This window comes from Pseudorca crassidens, chromosome 5 (genome assembly GCF_039906515.1).
Source record: "Pseudorca crassidens isolate mPseCra1 chromosome 5, mPseCra1.hap1, whole genome shotgun sequence".
Taxonomy (NCBI): domain Eukaryota; kingdom Metazoa; phylum Chordata; class Mammalia; order Artiodactyla; family Delphinidae; genus Pseudorca; species Pseudorca crassidens.
In genome coordinates this window covers 143,835,324-143,862,439 of record NC_090300.1, presented here as the reverse complement: position 1 = coordinate 143,862,439, position 27,116 = coordinate 143,835,324, and the positions used below count along the sequence as shown (strand labels likewise).

General features: G+C 45.2%; 1 protein-coding gene across 1 annotated transcript in view; it reads right to left on the bottom strand.

The window, feature by feature from the left end:
- PCP4 (Purkinje cell protein 4) overlaps positions 1–27,116 on the bottom strand; it is a 56,000-nt gene that overhangs the window by 3,521 nt on the left and 25,363 nt on the right. The window contains exon 2 of the mRNA XM_067739528.1: positions 25,800–25,851. Within this exon, the coding sequence (XP_067595629.1) occupies positions 25,800–25,851 (52 nt within the window). The remainder of the gene's footprint in view (positions 1–25,799; positions 25,852–27,116) is intronic.

Genomic DNA, 27,116 nt, shown 5'->3' with positions numbered 1-27,116 from the left:
TCTGAGCACCCCAGACTCTGCAGGAGGGAAGGGATGATGGAGGTGAGCATCTGAGGGACCACTGCCAGTGCCCAGAGCCCCTGGCCCTGCAGAAATCTCAGTCATCAAGCTGCCTGCCAGGCTCTTCTCCCATGACTTGGGTGATGGTGACCATGGAGGGTGCAGGGTGGCCATACGAAAGCCTCCCTTCCCCGTCACTCCAGGGCAGAGGAGAGATGCCTACCACCAGCAGCAGCTGAGACCCAGAGGTAGGACCTCAGCCATGTCCGCTGGGGACAGGAAGGGCCCCAGGAGGGTGTGCTCCCTCCAGGGCCCACCCCATCCCCTCCCCCCACCGCATTGTGGCTCTCCTTGGGGCGATCACTATCTTATTCTACTTCCTGCTCTCCTCCCTAGTTTGTGGTCCATTGTCCCACTACAGCATGAGCTCCATAAGGGCAGGGACATCACCTGCCTTGTTCCAGTGGCTCAGCCAGGGCTCGGCACATCGTAGTTGTTCCATGAGTAACCAATGATTGCAAGTGAGTCCGTTAATCAATAAGGCAGGCGGCTGTCCAGTGCAGGCCTTTCCTGGAGGACTACACCAAGTCACTCACCCTGGGTGGGAACCGTTTCATTTCCACATGGCAGGGGGTCCTCAGCCCCTCTTCCACCACATGGCCTCTCGAGGAGGAGACTGGGAGGTGCCACGGCAAAGCCTCCGTGGGGCCTTGACCTCAGGTGACATGGTGAGGAAGAGGTGAGTTTCCTCTCTCGGATGGAAAATGTGGCCACTTGGAATGACGTCAGGAAGCGTTTTCTAAAGGGTCTTAGGGGATGGCCAGGGCCCTGGTGGGAGAAGGGGTGCCCAGGCGTGCAGAGGTGGGCATCTTCCGATACTCCCACTGATGGTGGATTCTCATGCCAGGGAGCCCCGGGTGGGCTAAGCCCCTCCATGCCCAGAGCAGTGCCTGCCACCAGCACCATGTCAGAGAATAAACAAAAGGCAGGCCTCACGTCAGGCAGACAGAGCCCTCCAGCCCCCTGGCGGATGGAGCTGACTCCTTCCCAACCCTCAGACCCTCCCGGCCCGGATGAGGCCGCTGGCAGAAGCAGGGCTGTGGGTCAAGGCGAGGTGGATTGGGGGTGTCTCTGCCTGCTCTGTGGCTCTCGGGAAGGTTCCTAGCTTCTCTGAGTCTCAGTTTGCTCATCTCAAAAATGGAGAAGTAAAAATATTTTTTTAAAAGCCTGCTCCGGGAGTTCCCTGGTGGCCTAGTGGTCAGGATTCTGGGCTTCCACTGCCGTGGCCCAGGGTCAGTCCCTGGTCTGGGAGCTGAGATCCCACAAGCCGCACAGCACGACCAAAAGAATTTTTAAAAAACCTTTTTAAAAGCCTGCTGCACCTAGTCACCAGTGTCATGTGCAAATCCAGGCCATGGTGTAAATTGCATGCAGGCCCAGTTGTGACGGGCAGGCCTTGCTACGTCAGAGACGGCTGTGGACAGTCACGTGGTTCTCCAGCCCGGCCAGGGCCCTGCATCTGCTCAGTGGTGAGGCTTACGGGTGCTTGGTCCCCAACGTGAAGGGGAAGGGATGCTGTCCAGCAGGGCCGGCCATGCAACCTCCAAACACAGCCCGGCAGGGGCGTCAAGGCATCAGGCCCCTCAGGTGGCCTGTGGCATTTGCTGGGCTTGTGTTTGTTGGGACGGTCCCTGCTCAGCAGCACAAAGCACAGAGACTCCTCCACCTAAAGAGGACCCCCAGGTCCCGTGAATAGACACCTGGGAGAGTGCAGAAGGGCGGTGCCAGTCCCTGCCGCTGGGAGGCCCTGAGGGCACCGGGCTCTGCACAGCTTCTCCATCAGAAGGGACAGTAGACCTCGGTGAGCTGTGCAGGGGACCTGAGCCGTCTTCATTTCCAGATCTCCCTGCAGCCACCCCGCTTGTCCTCTGCTGCCACTCACATCTGCACTGGGTGGGCTGCACCTGACGTTTTTATTCAGGGTCCCGATGCCTGACGTGGACAAAACACATCCCGCTCGGTTCCTGGCGGTGGCTTTTGAGCCTGAGCGCCTTGTAAACTGCCGGGGACTGAGCAGTCCTTATCACCTGTATCTGTCTGGGGTCCTGGAATTCAATCATTTCTGTATGTCCCTCCACGCAGGAGTTCTAAAGCTTACCAGAAGAATGGTCAACAGATTATTTATTCCAATCCACTGGTGTGATACAAAAAGATAGCAATTGCCAACTTCCCTGGAGAACGAGAGGAAAACCCACTTCCTGACAGTAGAGCTCAGGAGGTGTGAGTAGGACCCCAATTGCCATGTTCCGTGGACCAGGGCCCCCCACAGACCTTCAGGCCCATTGCCTGGAGCATCTGGTCTCAGAGACATGAGGCAATCTGAGGAGGTGAGGATTAAAACCTATCAGGCGGGGGCTTCCCTGGTGGCACAGTGGTTGACAGTCCGCCTGCCGATGCAGGGAACACGGGTTCGTGCCCCGGTCCGGGAAGATCCCACATGCCGCGGAGCGGCTGGGCCCGTGAGCCGTGGCCGCTGAGCCTGCGTGTCCGGAGCCTGTGCTCCGTGACGGGAGAGGCCACAACAGTGAGAGGCCCGTGGACCGCAAAAAAAAAAAAAAAAAAAAACCTATCAGGCGGGACAGCTGACTGTTTCCACCACAGTATCCGTCTACCTACCCGTTATCCATCTCTCCGTGTCCCCATCTATCTTCTCTCTGAGAACAAAAGGCACAGCTGCAAAAGCGTCCCAAGCAATTAGACTTTCCTCCCTAGGAAGACACTTCATCAAACAACCCAGGCACAACACAGAGCACTGCCGATGGCCCCAGCCTGATGAAAAAATGGTGCTTCCTGGGGCTTGGGATGTCTCAGGATTCAGCGCTGCCATGACCTCCCCACCAGGAAAACATCCAGTCCTATTCAGATTTATACTTTGCACGGCTCTAGGTATTCCTTACACCATTTTCCTGAGATATTGCCTTTTCCTTGCAGAAACTGAGACAGGGAATGGCCCTGCTGGTTTTCATTTTATTATATCATAGGAGAAACGTTGAGGTAGCCCTTCTTAAAGATGTCGTTATGTTAAGAACCAGTCTTCCCTGAGCATTAAACGGATCTTCCTTCCTAGACGTAAGTGGATTTTCTTTTACAGATCATTTGATGGCAAATGGAAAATCGAGAATCATAAATATAAAAGGAAGGAACTGCTACCGGGTAAAGACAATCCCAAATGGATATGACAAGTCTATGATGCTGTCATGAAAATCCATCCAATGGGAGAACGGTTTGATAGACTACAATCCTCTTTGCATGATAAACACAGAGTGTGAACTGATAAACACAGATCATCCCTACAGCCCATCAAAATTTCTTACTGAGCAGCTGTATTAACCAGTAGGGCTGCCATTATGAAATGCCACAGACTGGGTGTCTTAAACAGCAGACTTTTTTTTTTTTTTTTTTTTTAACAGTTCTGGAGCCTGGAAGCCCGAGACCAAGGTGTCAGATGCTGTGGTTTCTCCTGAGGCCTTTCTCCTTGGCTTGTAGACGGCTGCCTTCTTGCCATGTTCTCACATGGTCTGGGGTCTCTTCCTCTTCTTATAAGGACACCAGTCAGATTGGATTAGGACCCACCCTGATGACCTCATTTTAACTGAATCACCTCTTCAAAGGCACTATATCCAAACACAGTCACATTCTGAGGGACAATAGCAGTTGGGGGGCGGCAGGGGGTCAGGGCTTCAGCATAGGAATTTGGGGGGAGACAGAATTCAGACCTAATCTAACTTTGGGGCTCTCTAGGTTTTAAAGTAACTTTGCATTCTGTGCCTTGTCTGGCTTCTGCAAACGTTTATGAGAGCGGCAGGGGATATCCACCGTCCCCATTTTACAAAGGCTCAGAGACCATAAGGTGCCTCACCCAGGAGCACCCAGTGAGTGCTGGCCATGGGCTGATTCAGAATCCAGGTCTTGTTTTTATTCCCCAGGATGTTGTTCCTTTCAGGGCCTTAGACAGAGGCCAAGATGACAGCCTTCTGTATGGACCAGTTAATGTTGCTTAGGGGGAAAAAGAAATCTTAAATAGTCCAAGTCTAAACACATGGTACCATCTACCAGTTTGGAAAATCTGCCCGTTTACTAGGTGGTCCAGGAGAATTTATACCAAATTCTGTCGTTCGGCAAATGACCTGGAAGGCCTTGTACGGGCCCATCACTGTTCTAGGGGCTGTGAGAAAACAGAGCGCAAGCACAAAACCCTGCTCCCCTGAGAAAAGAGAAAATAAAAAGGTAAATTCATGGATAAGTATTAGAATTTCAGAAACTTCAAAAATAAAGCAGGGTGCTGAGTGGGAGAGCGAGTGTGCATGCTTTAAGGTGGCCAGGTACGGTCTCTGGGAAGGGGACAGAGTGGAGGGAGGAGGCCCGAACCCAAAGCGAACCTCACACCCACCTGCCCAGATTGGGAGCGGGGGGCAGGGGCCCTTCACCAATGAGAAAACACTTTTTGAAAAATTATTCTTCACTTGTTGAAAAAGTATTCTTCATCCATGCAGTTACCATCAAAGTGGCAGACTTCAAATAATTAGCATAAATTCTGTAGAAATTACCAGACATGTAGTCATCCAAGGTATAACAGAGCTACTCATGGATCCTGCAACAGCTCAGGATATGATTTTAAAAGTTGGAAATTCAGCATCATTCCAAAATCTATCATATTAACCACACGCTTGATCAAAGGAACTCTCACATTTGTTTACAATGAGGCAAAGTCATTGCCTAAAGATACTGGCAGTAATTCGTGAACCCAGGGGCTTGTGCACGCGTGTGCGCGCGCACACACACACACACACACACACACACACACAGGTAAAGGCTTTCGTTTACACATTTATAACCCTCCATATTTTAGGATTTATTTTCTAGAAACATATTACCTCCTAAGGCCTAATCCTGTCGATCAGAAATTTGCACATAAGCAGTAAATTGGGATATAATTGTCCTGAGTAGGAGTTTGCCTTGATTAGGAGGCAAAGCACAGAGCGTACTATAAAAGGACCTAAATTTTAGCACGCCATCAAGAAATAACAGTCATTTAACTTCGTATGCCCTGCAAATGGGGTATTTTAATGCCAAATTTCTTAGAATGTCCTACCTTCTTTCAAAGAAAAATGTTAACTTGGAAAGAAGTAACATCGGTCAGTTGGGTTGCCCTTGATACATATAAGCTAACTGACACATTGTGTTCAGGCTCCTGGGGACCCTGAGAGCTGGCCACTGACCCTCTCCCGACCAGGACTACCACAGAGTGGCCCAAGGACAGCCAGCATGGCTTCCTTCATAAGGATCCAAACCCAGCCCTCCAGGCAGGAAAAGTAAAGGGACAAATAAGAAAAGTAAGAATTGGAATGTTTATCCTTTAAGCCTCAAATTGGGTCAAAATACATCCAGAGAACAAGGCAGCTAATGTTAGGGAAAAGGTCAATTCCTCCTGGGAAAAAAATAATAATAAAAATAAATTGGTATACCTAGTTCATCACGATGTTGACACAGAGAGCCATTTCATGAAATGCCAATAAAAACAAAGACAACACATTCTTTAAAAAGCTGGAAATGAACAGGAAGAGGCCACAGCATCCTCAGCCAGTTGTTCCTGAGTTAAAACAGTGCCTCCCTTGCTGGGCGGGAGCATGGAATCCCAGCAAGCCAGCTCCGAGCTCCGAGCTCTGGGCGATTTCTCACTCCTGCCCGCTGGCTCAGGATTTATTGAATGGAGGCTGCTGGTGCGGAGAATTGCAATTTTCCAGTTCTGTGCTAAGCGGCAGAGACTAATGAGCAGGGTCAGGCATTAGCGGCGGCAGGCAAGGGGGTGGCTTTCCACAACTGCAGTGTTCTCTCTCGCATCAAATGAAAACACATTTCCCATTTCTCCTAACTTTGCATTTACCAAGTTAGCGCCCTTTTGGTACTTACAGCTTTTTCCAAGAGAGAGAAATTCTCTTTTGTCCTAAAATAGAGGCCTTCTGAAACCCACAGCCTCCACTGTTCCCATCAGGCTTTGGTAATATGAAGCCTCTCTCTCCCATAATCCCATTTCTCTGGCCCCTACCTGGATGTACCTTGCTCAGATGACTACCCAGCTGTGGCATTTAGGTAATCAGATAAGTGCACATCTGTGGGAATCAATGGAAAAGAATAAGCACTGGTGAGACCAAAAATTTCCCCAAACTCATTAAGCCTAGGAAGAGAACCAAAAAACGATATAAATATCGTTGAAAAAAGTTTTTCTATTGGAAAGGCAAAATCGGTTTCCTAGTTGTATTAGTCTGCTAGGGCTGCCTTAACAAACCACCACAGACAGTGCAGCTTACACAGCAGACTTTTATTGGCTCCAGTCCTGGAGGTTGGAAGTCCAAGGTCAAGGTGTGGGCAGGCTTGGCTCCTCTGAGGGCTCTCTGCCTGGCATGTAGACGGCCGTCTTCTCACTGTGTCTTCACACGCTCTTCCCTCTATGTGTACCTGTGTACTGATTTCTTCTTATAATGACACCAGGCATCTTGGATTAAGGCCCACCCTAATGAGCTCATTTTACCTTCATTACCTCTCTAAAGGCCATATTTCTAAATACAGTCACATTCTGAAGCACTAGGGGTTAGGGTTTCAACAGATGGATTTTAGGACATATAATTCAGCCCATGACACTAGCCAAAATGTCTCCATTTTCTAGGAAAAAAATAAAGGCGATGAGGTATGATAAGAAACAGCTTCGCTAGAGAAGCCTCAAATTCAAGTTCCAACTGACTGAGTGTGGTCAGATTTGCCTTTCTGAGGTTCACATCCTCCCCTGTGTTTGAAATGGGCATGATCATGAATCAAGGCTTGTTTCTGTCTCAAGACGTTTACAAGAGAGTGTGCACTGGCTGCTTTGTAATGTGTAAAGAGCAATGACAAATTCAGGGTTATCCCCTGGTGGTAATAGATGGGGGCCTACAGGCTGGGTTGCCCAGTACCCTCTCTTTCCACCTTCTCCCTCCACCACAGGTGTCCTGGGAGCAGAATTCTGCCACCCAGGCGAAGGGCCAGCCCGATAGGTACAGCGTGGCAGGATCTGAGAAGGCAGAAGTGAACCCAGCAGAGGCAACCAAACATAGGAAGAGGCCCCGTCCGGCAGACACAGAGGCAGAGGCATCCACAGGGTTTCGCCAGGGCAGTCGGCAAACATCAAGCATCCTGTGCCCAGTTCCAAGGGCCGGGCAGCAGCAGCAGTAGAAGGGCTTCTGCTGGAAGAACTTGCCGTGTGGTTGAGTGTTTCCGTATGCATTGTTCCTGGCTGTGCACAGCCAGGGCTGGGTTCTCTGCCTCCCAGAAATTCTGCAAGGCACCGATAACCTGTAATAAACCCCTTTCAGCTGAATCTAGCAAGAGTGGATTCTGCTGTCTGTGCCACCATCTCCTTCCTACAGGCACACCTAGCTTATGTGGGGCTGTGGGAGGAGAGGGGAGTTATGTAGGGAAAGGGTTGACATCAGATAGCAGGCTTTCATTTTATTTACATAGAAAATTCTTTACTATGTGCTGGAGAATAACTTGAATGAAAGTAGGTAAATAAGAACCTGTCGGACACAAGGATCACACTTCAGATGTTTCTTTCCTCTTCGGAGTACGTGGTGAAAATTCCTTCCCAGGAATCAGCAGCTAACTCACTTAACAGCAGACCTCTCAGAAAAGCCCCCGTTTTCCCTCCTTCACACTCTGAAGACTTCAAGCTGATTAGGGGTAAGGGGAATGTGGAGAACTTATGAGTCATCTAACACCTTAGACCTGCCCTCCATGCAAGCCAGCCAGGTATGTAAGTGCTCAAGAAACTCCACTAGTAGAAATGTGTTGTGGCCGAGTTGATTTCTTGCCTCTATTGACCCCCTTTTTCTTAGTTATAAAACTCCTGATTTGGTGCTGGGCACATGGTTACCCAGAATAAGCTTTTTATCCTCCTTACTGTTGGGTGACGTAGGTTCTGATCAATGCAATGTGGGTAGAAAGAAAGAAATCTCATTAAAAGAAAGCTAACCCTTTGCCCTTTTTACTTATTCCTATCTGCGCCCTACTAGCTGGAATGCAGATGAAATGGCTGGTGCTCGGGCAACTATTTTGGACCATAAGCCTTATGCTAAGGATAGCAAAACAGTAATACAGATGCTTGATGTTCCTTGAAATTATCCTGACTGCCCTCGACTACCTACCTCTAGATTCCTTTTGTATGAGAGAGGAATAACCGTTTTTGTTTAAGCCGTTGTTATCTTAGGGTTTCAGCTTCTTATAGATAAACCTCATCTACTTACACATATGTCCTTATAAGGGTATAGTTCATTTAAAAGCATTTTGTTTCAAGCTGATAACAAATTCAAATACACATCCCTGTGCATAGTATGGCTTCATTGTCTTCACTTAACTACATGCTTGTTCTTCTGATATATACATCTGTCCAATTTCTGATATGGCTGGCCATTTCTTTATAGCACTTAATACTTTAAAAATCTCAGGGGTTTTTACAGAAATATTGCCTGCATATCCAGTAACCTTTGCCAACCATCACTCGCAGGTTTCCCTGCTTCATCTCTCCTTTTCTCCTCATGGGGCATCAGCTTCTCTCGCCATACCCTTCCCCTTCTAGCTTTTGAAAGTATGTAGCTTTTCAAGTGCTTGAAAATTTAAGAAATGAACATGAGCTAGGTGGAGCTCCTAGGAAGGCATTCTCCCCAACCAGGTTTTGGCCCACTCCTTCCATTCTGCCTCAGGTCCATTTTCTTCTCTTCCTTTCAGAGCTTTGAAATAATTGGAGGGTTTTCCTTTCATTTATGTTACCTGGTTTTACCACTTCAGAAGGGTGGAACCTTCTCAGACTCACTTTTTCCCCAGCGTCTAAACTTCAAAATACCAGCTTTAAAGGATTAAATTCTGAAAATTTCACCAATATAGAGAATTTTCTAAAGTTCCCAAGTTTGAAATGAAAGAAAAGTCAAATGCAATCATAATCACGGGACATGTTCAAGTAGCTTCAAAGCAGCAATAATGCACCTAATTAATACTAAAAAACCTCACTTGACCCCATCGAATTTCTAACTCCCCTCACTGCATCATTCTAGAGAATTTGATTTAAAGGGGGAAGGTAGGTATCACCTCACACAAGTCAGAATGGCTATCATCAAAAAATCCACAAACGATAAATGCTGGAGAGGGTATGAAGAGAAAGGAACCCTTTTGCACTGTTGGTGGGAATGTAAATTGGTACAGCCACTATGGAAAACAGTATGGAGATTCCTTAAGAAACTAAAAATAGAGCTACCATACGACCCTGCAATCCCACTCCTGGGCACATACCCAGAGAAAAACATGGTCCGAAAGGATACATGCACCCCAGTGTTCATTGCAGTGCTGTAAACAGTAGTCAAGAGGTGGAAGCAACCTAAATGTCCATCGACAGAAGAATGGATAAAGAAGATGTGGTGCATATATACAATGGAATATTACTCAGCCATAAAAAAGAATGAAATAATGCCATCTGCAGCAACATGGATGGACCTAGAAGTTGTCTTACTGACTGAAGTAAGTCAGACAGAGGAAAAGAAACATAGTATGATATCACTTATATGCAGAATCTAAAAAAGAAAAATTGATACAAATGAACTTATTCACAAAACAGAAACAGACTCATGGACTTAGAGAAGGAACTTATGGTTATCAGGGGATAATGGTGGGGAGAAGGGATAGTTAAAGGAGTTTGGAATTGACGTACACACTGCTATATTTAAAATAGATAACCAACAAGGACTTACTTTAGAGCACAGGGAACTCTGCTCAGTATTCTGTAATAACCTAAATGAGAAAAGAATTTAAAAAGGAATAGATACATGTGTATGTATAACTGAATCACTTTGCTGTACACCTGAAACTAACACAAAATTGTTAATCAACTATACTCCAATATAAAATAAAAAGTGAAAAAAAAAAAAAGAAAGGGTGGGGGGAAGGTAGGTGCTAAGGTAGATGGAATGCATTCCAGAACTCCGAGCCGGAGGAGAAAAGCTGATGAGGACAAAGGCCAGACAAGCCTTAGGGTTCTCGTGAAATTAGCCAAGCTTTGTGAATGACGTGGAAAGCAAACAGCATTGTGGGTTGGAAAATCATCACATGGACGCCAGAGAGGGACCAAAGCTGTTTTCAGACTCTGGACCCGGGGTTCTCTTTTCCTCCCCTTTGCTCTCTGCAGCAGGCACTGACAGATTAGAGAGGCCTTTCTCCAGCAGCGTCACAGGTGCTTCTGCACCCTTCCTGGACCCCCCCGCCCCCGCCAGCAGCTGAGCAAGGTGGTGCGCTCTCTCCCCTGACACATACTGCTCCAGCTCTTCAGACCTGAGCCTTTAATCCAGGAGGACCGGTGTTTTCCTTGGCAGATTTTCAGGGATTACAAGATTTCTTAGACGCACAAGACTATTGGGCAGATGTGTCCGCTGTGTATATAGAATTTGACTTCGGAAGCAAAGCTTTGAAAGCAGGTCTGGGAAGCATGGCCAGAGCTCGGTACCTACCAGGTCCAGCTGCAGCCAGACCGATCAATCCCCATTACAGCTCAACAGCTTAAACCCGAGGCTGCCATCAGCATTGATTTCCCCATCTGGTGATGCACCTTGTGCTTCACAAATGTCCTGAGACAGGGACGGGCTCTGCATCGCGGTGCGAGCCTCTGTGCACAAATGCGTCTTTACATGTCAACAGAGATGCACATTCAGCTCCAGGAACTGCCGGCCCGTGGGTTTAGACTCAACATATTCTGGTCTCTTGATCCCACAGTGTCAGTCTTCCTTCCACACCCCATTTTGTAGGTTTCAGGCAAAAACACATCACTTCTGTTTGCTTTTTTAAAGTGACACTATCTTAAGAGCCCATGACCAAGTGCTTGCTGATTTGTTGGAAAGAGCTTTTTAGATGTGAGCCATTTTAAGCTTTGGGCTTCGTTATTCTACTTACCGGGAAGATGGGTTCACATATATGTAAAAAGAGAATAAAATCAAACACCCAAGGAAGAATAAAGTGATGTGATTTCTGGGCGAGGCAGCTCAATCACACAGAGCGTCTCAGATTCGGGAGGAATAGCTCACAGTAGAGTTTGGGTTTTAGTTTTAAGCATTATTTAATAATAATGTTCTGATGAGGAATCCCAAGAAGAAATGAATAAGACGTGCTTTCCCAGGTAAGTGGAAATGTGTTAAAGCCCCAGAGTCCTCTATTGGTTCAGGTGAAGAACACCTGGGAAGAATCCAGATGTGGGCTGTGCTCGGTCCCACGAGCCCTGCTTAACCAGGGCTTTATGTGACCCTGTGACAGGAAAGCAAGGCCTTGAACTTTGTACAGAGACCATCTGGCCCACCCCCATCCAGAAGTTCTTACCGACCAAAAATAAAGCAGAATATTTTTCTTACAAGAATTCCAAAAAGAAAACAATTTCCAGTGTCAGGCAACATAATCAAAACAGTATTTAATTTTGAAATAAATTTTTAATAACACGTAATTTTTCAAAGGACCAGCATGAAAATATTGTCCCTTGAAGCATTCTAATTATCAACGGAGGTAGTAGAAGCATTCCTGTCTAGATTAAAAATGGAAGCAGTGAAAAAATATCCATTTTTGGTGGCAGCAGCTCAAGGGAGCATTAAGTAGAGGCTGATGACAAGAAACTGATGAGAGAAACCAATTTAGATAGAATGCTAGGGGGAGAAAAAGTCTAACAGTCTAATGCTGGGGGGAGAAAAAGTCTAACAGTCTAACAGTCTAATGCTGGGGGGAGAAAAAGTCTAACAGTCTAACAGTCTAATGCTGGGGGGAGAGAAAGTCTAACCGTCTGCTCGAGAACAATGTGCTCCCAGAGCCATAGCATCTGACCTTTCACTAAAGTCATTTTAAGCTGAACTGAAAATCTACACAGCAGGGACTTCTATTCTGCCAGCTGTGAATGGCCAGGGCAACCTAGCAGGCTGCTTCCAGCCCAGATATGGAATTGGCAAGATTTTTGTTTTGTTTTGTTCACCTTTGAGGTGTGTGAACAGAAAAAGACTGAAAGACTGAACATCTTATCTGCAGCTCGCTCACAATGCCTTCAAAGACCCTACGCTAGCCTTCCCTACGCTAGCCTTCCCTACACTAATCTAGCTCATGATTTCAAAATTATAGTGCCGTTCCTGCACGCCTTGTTGTCATTTAAGATGTCAATGGGCTGGATTGATAGAAAATGCAAGTGAGACATTTTCCAGAAGTAGCTGCAACTCAATATTCAATTGCCATGGGGCTGGGGAGGGTACACCGCTGACAACCTCACATACCATTCCAATGATTCAGGGCAAATGGTGGCATTGCTTGGCCCACAAGGGAAATGGTTATAAAGTTTCAAAAGAAAATTGCAATACCTTCTGGCTGCAAAATCACAGTAACAATTTAATTTCAGGGGTTAAGGGAGCACTGACAGCAGCCTCTTTATGTGCACAGGTGTGTCCATTTTCGCCCTAGGAGGCCACCCACCTCTTTGTGTCCCTTTCATGCATGGACTCTTGTCGTCTACACCTGTCCTCGCCTGGAGGCCGGTCCCCAGCCGGGCAGCCTCGTTGTCAACCTGAATGAACACCACAGAAACATCCACGGAAATAAGCCACATTCGGAAACGCAGTTTGTCCAGACAAAAGGCCGTATTTTTCCATTTTAACCCATTTTGTTGAGATAGTTAACGTTAGTTATCACATGTCCACAGCCAGTGACAATCTGATTCAGATTCTGTCCACTGTACTTTCTTTCCCCTCTACTGCTTCCACCAAGAAATAGCATCTCATTTCTTCTTTGGACTCACTGGCAACATTCCCTCGATGTGTACAGAAAAGAGACAGAATCAGAATGTAGCCAAATTAGACAAGAGTCCAAAGAGAACATCGTCCCACAAAGAGGACATGGGGACCAAAAAAGTGAAATGATTCACTGTGAGTGAGCCGCCAGCAAATGGCCAAACCATAGAATGGCAGAGGGACCAGAGACTCTGGGGATTCACCCTTCCCCCACCCGCTTCACGAGAAAACTGAGACACAGAAGGGGTGTTCAGGCCAGACCACGCCGCCGAGCAGGTTCAGAAGCTCTGCGATCAGGGGAATGGCTAAAAAGTAAAGAACCTTAAAAGCAATTGACTGAAAGGGGAAAAGCCCTGCAGAGGAGGCAGATGTGGTGTCAGCTCTTCCATGGATAGACCCAGCAAAAATTTGATTCTAAACATTTCTCTATTCCTTTTGAAATTCCTAGGAAACAATTACTGAGCGTGACTACCTGGGAGGAACATTTAGAGCAGCCAGAAAATGCACTGTCATCTACAACAGGCATCGCCATGGGCTGTGTCTGATGACCCAGCTCATCTTTAAAGCTCACTATAAAAACAAGGTCTTTATGGGCTGGTGAGAAATTGAATTTTGGTGAGCGCACATCAATTCAAACTGCCAAGAGGTTCATGTTTGCCTTGAAATTCTGAAACCCCGAAACCCCGAAGCCTAAGGAAGGCCAGAGACAAGAAGCCTCATCTCACTGTGATGAGCACGATTAGTGATCACTGTGCTGTGGGAAATGGGCCCTGCCATGTAGGATGCTTGGCTCTGTGAGCTGATTGTGATTGGACGAGTCTAAAGGGAGAGTGACTTCCCTCGCATCAGCACCAAAGCCACGAAAGCATCCCTCTGACATCCGAGGAGATTTTGCTTTCTAAATGAATGCCAGAGTGCAGTTCAATTTTTCAATTATCTTCAGGGTCTGGGACGGGGGGGAAGGGTAGAGAGAAAAGAATGTGCTTTGGAAAGACTGAAGAAGCCACTTGCCAAGCATAGAAATAGAGCGAACTTCCATTTCGCATAATCGTAAGTTCCTGGAAGGAGTGTTCTAAATAAATAAATAAGGAGTGTTCTAAATAAATACTGTGAGGAAGGCCACCTCGTCATCTGCCCATTTCCCATCCTTCCCCTGCGGCCCCCCAGGTCTGGCTCTGTCGAATCAATACATATTTCAGTTGATCATTGGTCGACTCAATTCTAGATCCCAACAGGAAGAAGGAAAGTGGCAGCTGGAACAGGACAGCTGTAGCAAGAACCCAAAAGCATCCCAGAGGGTTGATAAGAAGCATTTATTCTTTAGTTTGCTTTTTGAGAGAAAGGGGGTAATCTTCAAGAAAAATATAACTTTTTAATGTCTTATTAAATTAAATCTAGTAATATGCAAGTAATTGGTCTTCTCACTCATAAGTGGCAATTTCTGTAAATAATAATAATAAATATTCCTTCACCTTAATGCTGGAAAAAGTGAAGTCTATAAATAATTATCTTTTAAATTCAATGATCCCACAGTGTTGCTTCTTCCCTCTTGAAGTTTCAAATTCTGGCTTATATTAAAGGGGCTCAAATCCTCATTTCTTTGGGAAATATCTTCACCGTGGTGCCCAAAAGAACAATCTCCCTGGTTGTGTGGGGAAGGGGAGGGATGAAGATTTGGGTTCTGGTTTGTACTTAATTAAAAGAAAGAGATGGTCATTTCTCATATTCTTTTAAGCAGCTGATCTCACAGTCACAAGTTTGAAGTTTAATTCAAAGTTCTGGGACCCAGGAATCCAAGAGGGACCAAAATGAAAGCAAATCTGCTCTTTGATGCCTCCCCAGGACAGGGAAGGCAAAGGTTAGCATCTCTAATCTGCAGCGCTGGCTGGGAGAGCACGGTGCCGTCCATCCCAGATCAATACTCCTGCCCCAGGCCAGACGGAAGTTTGTCGAGGTCTCCCGGGGGACACCTGGATTCCTGGCAGCCCCCCTTCTCCCACCTTTCTGGTGGCCAGGGCGGCTGGCTGAGTTATCCACAGACACAGTAGATCCCACATGCACACTGAAAGCAGTTTTTCTGGAAACTGGTGTGGCTTCCAGCCCCAGTTCACTGGAGGAGGCCTGGACATGCCCCATCCCTATTTGGGCCCTGGTGGCCCCAAATCCCAGGAGGCTGTAAGCTGCTGTCCTCTCCCTACTGTCCCAATAACCCTGACTTCAGGGGGGAACCAGGCCTGCTCTGCCCCCCACCCCCTTTTCTGGCTGGCCTCTCCATAAGGTTTCTCTTGAGACTGGACTGAGATATGTCCAGCCTCACCCCCGTCCTGGCTGCATTCCCGGTAAGCACCCCCCATCTCTGGCCACCTCCCTTGACCCTTGAATGACACCTGAGTTGAGCTGGGAGGCTAAAACTGACTGTGTGAACACACATTAACCTTTACAGGGACAGCCTAATTGCTCTAAGAATGTCAAATATGTCATCTTTCCCAAAAGGTCTGACAGTTTTCCTTCTTTTAGAATTATTAAGCCAACCAACAACACCGCAGTTAAAATAAAAGGATGATATTGATGGACTGCTTTTCTTTTCTTTCCTTTTATTTTTGTCCTGAAACCAATCCAGAATTTGGGTACAAAAATCACTCCTACTCTGTTTTTGTAAAGCTGCAATCACTTACAGTATAACAGGCTACATTTTTAATTAGGGAAGACTGAGAAGGGCACGGGTGACCTGGCCCACAGCCCAGTCGGAGAAGTGCAGGGGTAAGATGCAAGGCAGTTCTCACCTCTCGCCCCTCCTGATTCACTCTCCACCCTTTCCCTAACCATTGTGCTGTGGCTTTGGTTGGATTCATCCCAAGGGTGGTCCTAGAGGCAATCAGAAGACAGACAGAACGAGATCTGGGTATTTATTCCCTTGCCTCCTTCCCTGCTAGGGTTGTCAGATACAATACAGACTGTTCAGTTCAATTTGAATTTCAGATAAACAACAAAAAACAAGTTTAGCATAAGTACGCTCCAACTATTCCATGGGATATACTTATACTTTTTTTTTTTTTTTTTGCTTATCTGACATTGAAATGTAACTGGGCATTCTGTATTTTTATTTGCTGAATCTGGCAACCCTAGAAGTTTGCAAAACTGCCCGAGGCTTAGCTATGTCCTTCAGAAGACCACAGGCTGCTTCTGCACACAGCGCCCTCTCTGGCTTCTGTTGCCTCCCTGCAGGCCCTGCGGTTTCTAGTCTGAGGTGTTACGCTGTTCTTGGTGGGCTACCCTGAACCCTGCACGCACCTTTGCAAATGGTCCCTTGGTAGTTAACTCTCCTCGAATTACTCACATGGAAGGTGCCCTCTGGTTTCTCCCGGGACTGTGACTGATACATTCGTTACTAAGGACATCCGACCTCACTCTCCCGGCATTGCTTTTCTAAAGTATTGCATCCCCAGCTCTGAGTACCATCTCCAACGTATATTAGGTGCTTAGCAAATATCTCCTGAATAAATGGATGAAGGAATGAAGGAGCAAAACCAAGCTAGAGTCCAGAGTGTTTTGCAGCATCGCTTTTCTGGTTATTAAGGACCCAAAGGTCTGCATTCTGAAGGGATGCTATACTAACCGGCAAAGAAAATGATCCAGGATATACTTGAAGGAGGGCAGAGTGAGTGAAGGAGAAGCAACCGATGGGTTAGCAAAGATGAGTGGGTTACGTGTGTCCCAGTTAACTATTCCCGGGGAATGAATCACTCCAAATTAGCAGCTTAGGCACAAGATCTGAGTATTCTTTGCCCCCAGTTCTGTAGGTTGGCAAGCTCAGCTGAGCTCCTCTTGGACGGAGACGCCCACACGGTTGCAGCCAGAAGGCCCTGGGGCTGGGGTCACCCGAGGACCTTCACCCACACATCTGTCAGCCGGGTGGGGAGAGCTGGCACAGTCACTGGCTGGGTGGGCATCTCTCCAAATGGCTGCCCCACGAGCTAGCTGGGCTTCCTCACAGCATGATGGTTTAAGGTAGCAGGACTTCTTAAGTGGCAACTGGCTTCTCCCACAGCAAACGTTCCCAGAGAGAAAAAGCAGAAGCTGCCAGTTTCCTAAGGTCCCAGCCCGGACACTCACAGGCCTCCCCTCTGCTGTGTGCTATTGGCCTGAGGAGTCCCAGCTGCCCCAAAGCAGGAGGAGGGGATTTAGAACTCCCTCTCCAGCAGCCGAAGACCCTGTAGCCATCTCTAATCCTCTTCAAAGCCAGAATCCAAACCAGAAATCCTACAGAGTCACAACCAATATACAAAGTGATCCAGGAATATTCGCCAAGGCCATTAAAAGGTAAGGAAACATATAAAGAGAAGGGAAGTTTTGCACCCCTGACTTGGAGAATTAATTAGATGCAAATCAGTTCTCATACTAAAAAGTTCCCATTATCTATCTGCTGTGCTTAAACCAGGGTAGCAATTTAGAAAGTGCTGGGAAAAAACATATTGTGAAATGAATGATACATATTGAATTGTTTTTAAAAAGGAGTTTGTCTGTGGCACCCCTCGGGCCGGCTGCACGGCAGGCAACGTGCACAGGGACCCTCACTCAGAATAGCCAGGGCTGGACTGAATGATCTGCTTAATAATTTTTAAGAAGGAGTCCATGCTTTCAATATTCCCTGGACCCTACAACTGATACAGCCAGCCCTGTCCTTTGCAGAGAGCCAAAGATGTAAAGAGGCAGCAATCAGAGAACAGCTGAGGATGAGCTTATAGAGGTTTGTCTTCTAGAGCCTGTGGCTGGGTGACACCGTGCCAACCTCGAGACAACCTCCACTGTGGTGATCCACGGCCTTTGTTCTCCTGCCTCCCCCCAAAGTGGGAGGCACCTGCCCTCTGTGAGGCAAAGCCACAGTGATGCTGCTGGTCTGCTAGACTAGCTTTTAGCGCAGGGCCAGCTAAACCCACTATCACATTTTGAAGTCACTCTTAAAAAGAGGATTCCAGATAAAGAAGATGTGAGATACACACACACACACACACACACACACACACACACACACACAGTAGAATACTATTCATCCATAAAAAAGAATGAAATTTTGCCATTTGCAGCAACAGGGATGGACTTGGAGGGTGTTATGCTGAGTGAAATGAGTCAGACAGAGAAAGACAAATAAATACTCTATGATACCACTTATACATGGAATCTAAAAAATACAACAAACTAGCGAATGTAACAGAAAAGAAGTCACAGATATAGAGAACAAACTAGTGGTAACCAGTGGGGAGAGGAAGGGGGGAGGGGTAATATAGGGATAGGGGAGTAAGAGGTTCAAACTACTAGGTGTAAAAAAAGCTACAAGGGTATACTGTCCAACACGGGGAATACAGCCAACTTTTTCTAATAACTATAAATGGAGTATAACCTTTAAAAATGTCCATTGCTATTGTACACCTGTAACTTATATAATATTGTAGAGTAGTTATCCTTCAATTTAAAAGTTTTTTTAAAAGAGGACTCAGAGCCAGTCTGTCCTCAGCTTGCCAAAGTTAGTGAAAAGCGGTCACTTCCTGAGCACGAGGGGCTCACTTAGGAAAGAATAAAAAATTGTACTTGGAGTGAAATAGCACCATTTCTTGACTGAATCGTCTGAATTCAGGGCCAAATCATGGCAATTAATTAGGATTGATTGGAAACTCCAACTCGTTACTGATTAAGAATGTTGGACGAAACCCATCAATCGTGTGCAGTGGACTTTACAGAAACACACAACAGTCCCCCGGGGCTCACCCCACAATGACGTTCTAGAATCGCCGGCAGAGGACCTTCTGGTGAGACCCAGGGAGACTTCTGCCCTCGGGTCTGAGTGAGTTCTGTGGGTGCTCTAAGGATGCCAGGAGATGATCACAGAGACACGGAGATTTCCTTTTCCTGCACAACTCAGATAAGACAGCAGGTCCAGCCTAAGAGGAGGTCCAGTCTCTGAAGACAATTCAGCTCACTCTGTTGCTCAAAAGGATTTCTACATGCCTTTGTAATCACAGATACACCCACTGATAGGAACCCTACAAATTTCAACCATCTTAGCTCAGGCTGAAATGTAGCTCAGGCTGAAATTCTAGTTGTTTCTCTCTTCTGAAAAGCTGTTTGCTGTGCAAATTAATTCTATAAATAAAATTATCAACGTATCACCTACTTAAAAGAGCAAAACCTATTCAAGCACTTGAGACGCATTACGTCCATACAAATAACTGATAAGCAGAATAGGAAATATTCCTATCTCCTGATCGGGGCAAAGGATAGACGGATCATCATTTTCCTGGTACAAGCTACTTCATAGGCTTAAAAAGATCTTGAGTAGCAATTCTTTCAGCATAATTTATAACTAACAGTTATAATTTATAACGCTAAAGCATATGGGCCTTCTCCGTATGATACAAAATTCTATCTTCAGTTAGTCTAAAGCTGTAACATATAATCTCTAAAAGACAGGAAGAGAGGAGGGAAGGGAAGAGGAAATAAGGATAAGCCTACAAATTAGAATATCGCTTCAGTTTTTTAGTTTTGAAAATCAGCAGGGCTGTCCCTGTAATTAGCCTGTGATCACACCTCTTTGCCAGAGAACAGTTAAGTAAACTGATGAAAAGATGGTGCTGATGAGACTACGGTTTCCAGCCTGGCCAAGGTGTAAGTCTGTGAACTTCCTTCAGTTCTATGGGCTCAGACCACAGCCCACCCCAGTGGCCAGTTTACACCCAAGACTCCCCGTCAAGGAGAACTCAGGAGAGAGCGAACTTGGGGACAAGCTGGTGTGTTTAGATGGCAGTCCAGATGACCTGCTGTCTTTCCTGTGATTTATGTGACCTTGGGGCCTATCACCTGACTTCTCAAGGAACTTGGCCTGACATCACCTCCCCTACCCACCTCCCAAGTCGGCCACGGAATCGGTTGTGTGTGAGAGCATTTTAAACTATGCAAACGCCTAAAGACGTAGAGAATTATAACCAAGAGCAGGTAAAAGGCTCCGTGTCTATTAACAATGCTTCAAGCATGTTTATTTCAAAGACACTGAATTAGAAGCATCGTATTTATCCAAGGTATTACTAGCATGTTGACGTTATTATAACGCTCAGCCTGAAGGGGGGAAATCACCCTTGTAACTAAGATCGGCAGTAATAAATTCCCTGTCAGCACTAATCCCTAAAATAACCTTCACAAAGAATCGATTCACTTGTTGAACGATAGTACCCATTGACCAGGTGTGTGTGGATACCCTGATTAAAAGCCAGGCTTCATAAGCAATTCCAGTTTCATTCCTTCCTCATCTGGATCCATATCAGAAGCAAACATGTGTATCCATATCTTCCTTCCGGAACAAAGATTCTTTAGAGAGTTCAGAGCCAATAGCACAAAGGGCACGTCCTGCTAATAGTATTTGGAAGCCGTGTTCGTATTTCATCCATTCTTTTTCGAATTTTTTTCTCTGGTTACTTCAAATGCAGAAAAAGAAGGGGAGAAAGGGCCAAGCGACCCCCGACAGAGACCAGAACCGTTTGATTGTTCACCTCGAAAGCTCTGTGTGACTCGGGATTCAGGGCAGCACACACAATACATCAGTCCAGGTGAATGCGAGACTTCAGGCGGGTTTTAGCGCTCTAACAGGAAACTGATTTAGAGCTTCTTGGCCTGGGAATCGTTGCACACCCTAGTGATTGATTACCTCAGGGGGGTGCTTTTCCCACAGCCAGATGCAGTCTCTGAAAGTTTAACCTGCACATTTCTGAGACCTGTGGCAGCTCAACATTCAAGGTTATCATTTTCCCTGTTTGAAGGGGTTTAGAGGCTCAGCGCGGTAAGTTTCCACCTAAACTCATACTGAGATTCATGCAGAATTGGCATATTAATCCTCAGGGTGGAGGAGAGCTTCACAGCCCCCGCCCCCCCTCCGGCTTCCAGAACCCTGAGCAGCCTGCAGAACCGACACACATCCAAATTCTCTGAATCCAGCCTCAGACTCTGATTTATCCCATCTGGTATTAGAAGCAGAATCGAGTCATGTGTCCACCGCAGGCAGTTAGAGGAGATGATCCCTCCATGGCCTTTCTGGAAATTGTATTTCCCCCCTTGCCTTCCATCCTAACCTCCCTGGGCCCAGGGAACCAGACCAGCCCGGCAGCACCTCCTGCCAGAACTGAACTTCTCTCTTGGGTGCGGTAGTAAACACACAGTAAGTCCCCTTCTGTTCCCGGCCTCAAAGCAGTCCCTTTCTACTCCAAGCTGATCTTCCATCCTTGCACACAAGACCTTGCCCCACACACTTCCACAGACCAAGGAGAGGCGATAGAATAAATGAACCCCCAGACAATCTGCCCAAGTCGATGCATAGGCATAGAAAGGTCATCAAGAATACCACAGGGAAAAAATGGGGCGTCTGCTGTGCGCTCTGGAGTCAAGGGGGAAAGGGGGTGGGCAGTGTGCAAAGTGCTTTGGGAATAACTCTTTGAATTTTATTTCTTATTTGAAAAGTCAGGCTCAGATAAATGCTAGTGTATCTCTCTGCCTATGAATGCAGGTCCCTCTGAATCAATCTCTCTCTACCTACTTGATAGCAGAAAAACAAAATTACTCTGTGTGTGTGTGTGTGTTCCCTCAAATCCAAAGGTGAGATAAACTTAACTGTGTATGATTTTTAGTTTTATTCAAAGCAAGGAGAGGAGAGTACCCAGTACAACAACATTTGATCTTATTCATTGTTAGTAATTGTATAATCATATCAAAGCAAACCAAATCTTAGGTGCTCCTAGCATAATCCCACACCTACTAGAAATTTCTCAAGCCAGGACCTCTTTTCCAAAGAAGAAACCCCTATTCAAGTTGGGCTGAGTTTTTGCTCGGCTACTCACATCTCAAAGAAACTACAATGGCGGTGAGCCCCATGGTATTTCAGAACGATACCTTCCTTCTGGGCATCTACCTACAGCCTGGATTGGGTGGGGTGGGGGGATTCTCTTATCAAACTCAGGTATGTCCACATGCCTCTCACCTCCAAAGACAGACTTTTGGAAACAAATATATCACAGTTCACTAAGTCAAAAGAAATCCATTCCAGTTTTAGAAATTCAATTTAGCTTCGGTAAGCCTCCAAGCTCTGAAAGTAAGCTCCACCAGAAGTTTATTACTTATAATCTTTCCTTCGGATTGGAAGTCTCCCAGCAACCACTCTACTTCCAGTATTTTCCTATTTTTGTTGGTCAATAAAGGAATTTAACTCTTAGAGTCTCTCTGAAAGATGACTATCAAGATATAAATCAAGAGATCCAGTGAAATTATTGTCTTACAAAAAGATCTTTTGACTGTGTCCAAACTGGTGACGACTGGTGAATAATCTAGATTCAGATGGTAGTGTCTGTATTTATAAACATGTTTGAATTTAATGTAGCAGATGAACGGTAACTGGAGGTCTGAACTGTTGTTTCACTCAAGTAGGGCATTATATCTAGAACCAAACTAAGTCCTTAGCCTAAACTACTCAAATCATAAGGGTACTTTGTTCATATAGGAATGAAAATCCCTGAACCAACAAGATCCTAATGAATTTATTTTTTAAATTAAAACATAATACAACCCTAATATTTCTGAAAAAAAAAAACGTCTTCACGCTGCAGGTGAGATGAGGAACATCCGGATTTGCTGGGTTGTGTATCCAGAAGTTGGTGTCCTGGAGAATAAGGACAATTTCAGGGTTGTTCTGGATAGTACGGGGTGGATATATGTCAAATACCACGGCAACAAAAACAGCGACACAAAAATAAATCTTAAGAGAATCCAGATCCCCAGCCAATGGCTCTTTTGAGATAATACTCAATATAATAAAATTTCAGCAGAGCCCAAGACTTTAGATCCCACTGGGGTTTTAATGTAGCTGACTTGTGTCTTCTCTGATCCAATTTAGAATTTCAAGTCATCCATAATTCACTACCATAGCCTTCATTGCTTTGTGTTACAGATCTCAAATAAATTCATAATATTTGAAATAAGAACACTTTGGCTTGTAGTCAACTAACAAAATTGAGGGATGTTCATTTTACAATGAATTGACTACTATCCCCACCTTATAACATTTTGATAGTCTACGCCTTATATTTCTGCTCTCATGGGTCCCTGTTCCTTCCACATGTGTAGGCAGCTTCATTTGTATTAATAGGAAATATACATTAGATAAAAGATCTCTCTAGATACCCGTGATGACAGAGTAAAATCATCTGAATTTCAATGGAATGTAATATTAGGTTAAAACAGAAATTCCAAGATGATCGTCTCATATTATGAATTTAAGAATAAGGAATTACACAACTTAGATTTTTAGGAAAACATATTTTAGACCATTTCTAGAAATCTTTACCCCAATCTTTGTTGGGTTGTTACTGACTTTTGTCTTTGTCCATCTTTAGAGGCAAAAGCACAAACTTAATATTATAATAAAATACCATGTACGTATATCACACATGAGCAGTTTTATCTGAAATTAAGACAGAACATGTTAATAGCAATTTGAATGTATACAGCACCTTTATTTTATAGCTATCAAATAATCTCTAACTTTTTCTATTCAAAAATGAATATCCTCTAATATCTAGAATTACATAAAGAAAAGTTTTATCCGTAGCACCTTGAATATTTTTCTTTCTATCAACTTTTATACCTCCAGAAAAGGCACACACAATTTTCACTAGAGTGGATCAATTTTTATCTGAAGGAAATTTCATGCCTTAGAATAGCAGAAGGTAGTGTCTTCTATAACAGCTGGTAATTCCCTCTGGTGCAAAGCAGAGCATGTAGACTTGCTTTGAAGGACCCGTGGATGCCAGGGGAAAACAGCGCTGCTGATGTATCAAGCACAAAGGACCTAGTCTTGCCTTGGTCACCTCTCTGCTTGATCTCAGACTCCATAACTCCTGTATGACCTGGGAGTTGCCTAGAGCAGTAGTTCTCAAAGTGTGGATGAGGTACCCTGGGGGCACTTCCTTCCTTTGAGGGAACCCACAAAAGCAAAATTATTTTTTCATGGTACTAAGGTATTAGTAGCTTTTAAAATTTGCATCTGCTCACAGGTGCACATAGAAAATTCTCATAGAATTTTCTAGAGGCTACACAACACGTGCTATTACAACAGATTGAATGGAGAAGCAGCCATCTTCCATGAAGCCAGACATTAAAGCGATTTGCAAAAATACAAAACTCTTCCACTAAATTTTTTTTTCTGTCTTGGAAAATATCATCACTTTTTATTTTTTAAATGTTATTTATGTTAACATGTCATAGGTTTGTCACTTTATTTTTAATGAATGAATAAGTAAACCCTTTAACAAGTTCTCCATTTTAATTTCTAATGTGGGAACCATCAATAGATATAGCCAACAAAAATGGAAGCTCTTAGGGGTCTTTAAGAAGTTTTAAGAATGGAAAGAAGTTGTGACAGGAAAATGTTTGAGAACTGCTGCCCAAGGGCATCTCTGAGAAGCCTTTTGACTCTAAATACAATGATTCCGAGGTTGGCAGATTCCATGGCTGTGAACTCCAATGATGAGGTGGATATGAATCTGTGAGCCCAGCAAACCGGGAAGCACCCGTGTGGCCGTCCTTCCTTCTCTGTTTGAGCAGCTCTCATTTTGCTCCTCTCTGCTTCCTGACCTCCTTGTTAATAACCCACCCCCACCACAGCCCACACAGAGAAGATGAGAAACGCCGTGGGCATCGTGAAAGGCTTATGAAAGAATTTATTTCCTCCCCCACCCTCCTCAATCCCCCAGGTCTGATCAGGACATTCTTGGGCACCAATCCCTCTGCTTATTAATATAATGACCATTTCATCCCAGCGGTCACCACCACACAGACCCTGTCCAGTACGATGGTGCCAAACAGGCAGCTGAGTCAGCAAGGCCCCAGATGAGCGCACCACAGAGAAAGATTCTAGTACCTTAGTCTTGTTCAGGCCACACTCAGACTCATGACTGAGGACCCTAAGTTGTTTTCAGGGCTCTAAGGAATTTTTACAGCTGGTTTTTGAGATTGGCATTATCCACAATTGGACGCACACCAGCCTAAATTGCATCCAGCAGGAAGCAGGAGTAGTTTTCCGTAAAAAGTGTGTTCATTTTGTAACTAAGAAAAAGTAGGAACACCCAGAACCTAACCCCACAGAACCATAACTAACCCTCGGCACTTACTTGGCGATTTTTCATTATGACCAGTCACCCTCTATCACAACCGCTAAAGCTGGGGAGCTGGGCTTCCTCCCAGCTCTGTCTCTTTCCAAGTCCACACTCTTCCCATTCCTGGCCATATCCCAGCTCTTCTGCTCCCAGTCTGTTTCCCCATCCATAAAATGTAATGATCATTCCTACAGTTTAAGGCTGAGGTGGAGACTGGAATCAAGGAGGCAAATGCTCTGGTCTCTGCCAGTTATTGTTATCTGCTGGTGAATCCCTGCGGTGACACTGAGCCAGGACCTCCCCCGGTCCAGCACCGCGCTCTGTGTACGAGGGAGAGAGAAGCGAGTTTTAACCCTCCTTTCCTGTGAAGTTGAGCCCTTCACAGTTTTCAAAGCGCTTCTCTCATTTGATCTCATTTTATCCTCACACCAACTCGGACGATTCTCACCAACCCTAATGAAGAAAACAGAGAACGATATTTGCATTGTAACCATGTTGCCCAAAATGGGAGTCCTCCTTTGGGAAGGAAAGTGTTCTCATCACTGCATTTAGCTCAGTTTTCTTTGTAAAGCCAGACCACGGTGTTTACTTTGAGTTGCTAAAATCCACTCCAAACCAAAGTGCAGACGTACATAGTAGCCGATCAGGATGGAAGCTATGATCCGCACCTGCCATATGCCCAAGGCTACAGACGGGAAAAAAGTAAGTAGTTGGACTATTCATGGGGTCTTACCATTTTCACCAGATGTCTTGTCTTTTCCATTGGTTGCCCCAGCTCCTTGTCGCTAAAGGCATTATAAAAAAAAAAGAAAGAAATTGTTATCAGACACTTTCAGGATTATTTTCGTCTCTCTTATTGCTTCAAATACCTCTTGCATTATATCAAGTTCTGTGTTACTTTAGCTCAGATGGTTAAAGCATGATGCTCGTGAGACCAGGAAAAGATCAGCCCGTGAAAGGATGTACCGGAACGTCACAGACCACCACCCCACTGGACCAGATCCACTGCTCTATGCATGCAGTTCACTAGTCACTAGTCACAAGGAAACCAGAGAGGAGACTGTTGATGGATCAGAACAGCATCAAAAATATGAGGGAAACAGCCAAGAGTTTGTGCCAGCCGCGAGATCAGAGCTGTCCCTTTTGTCAATGATTACACTGCTATCGTTTTGTTCCAATCACTATGTTCAATGCCTCATCTTCAAATAAATTGGAATCAACTAAAAAATCTTATGTCAATAGAGTTTCTCCTATTGTTGAGTTATTTTTCTGTCCGTGTTTATAACAGTTGATAACAGCTGTGTGTTTTCATTTTACCAGGTCGACCAAAAGTATGAATATATTATGGTTAGTCTTGAATCTTTGGGCATGATTCTCTGGATATGTGGTCTGGGGAGCTATGTGCACTGTATTCTATATGCAAACGTATAGGCATGTTTCCTTGAGGCTTACCCAGCGACTGTCTTTAATTAACATGATGTTTGGAATTGTTCGAGTCCTTAGAGAGAGAAGTATCTCATTAATCCAATTTTCTGGTCATTATCAGAAAATATGCTTTGAGTTGAAAAAAAAATAAAGTGATTGTAAAGTCTCTAAATTTCAGGTGAAGAAAATGAGGCCAGGCAGGGAGCCTGATTTGTCCAAGGTCATGTAGCTAATTGGATGGAAGTTACCACTGGAGACTGGACTTCCTTGCCAAGGTCAGTGTGTTTCAGGAATTGTCATCGTTATGTAACTATCTGATGGGATCATGGAAAGAGAGGCAAGGCGCTGACCAAGGAGAAAATCAATATAGATGACTTCCACCAGGGATAAGTGTGCCCTTAAAATTTATATTTGGGTCCAAGACTTCAGCCTAAAAACAATATTAAAAAAAAATCATCAGTTCCCAATATTGCTCAGGGTTGCCATGAGAAATTCCCAGGTCCTTGGCCAACACTTGATTAACAGAAGCCGGATCATCTGGGAAAATCTTGCTTTCAAGTTCTGATTAGTGTAAATAAACAGGGTGAATGAATGATATAGACTTATGTGAACAAAATTAACCATC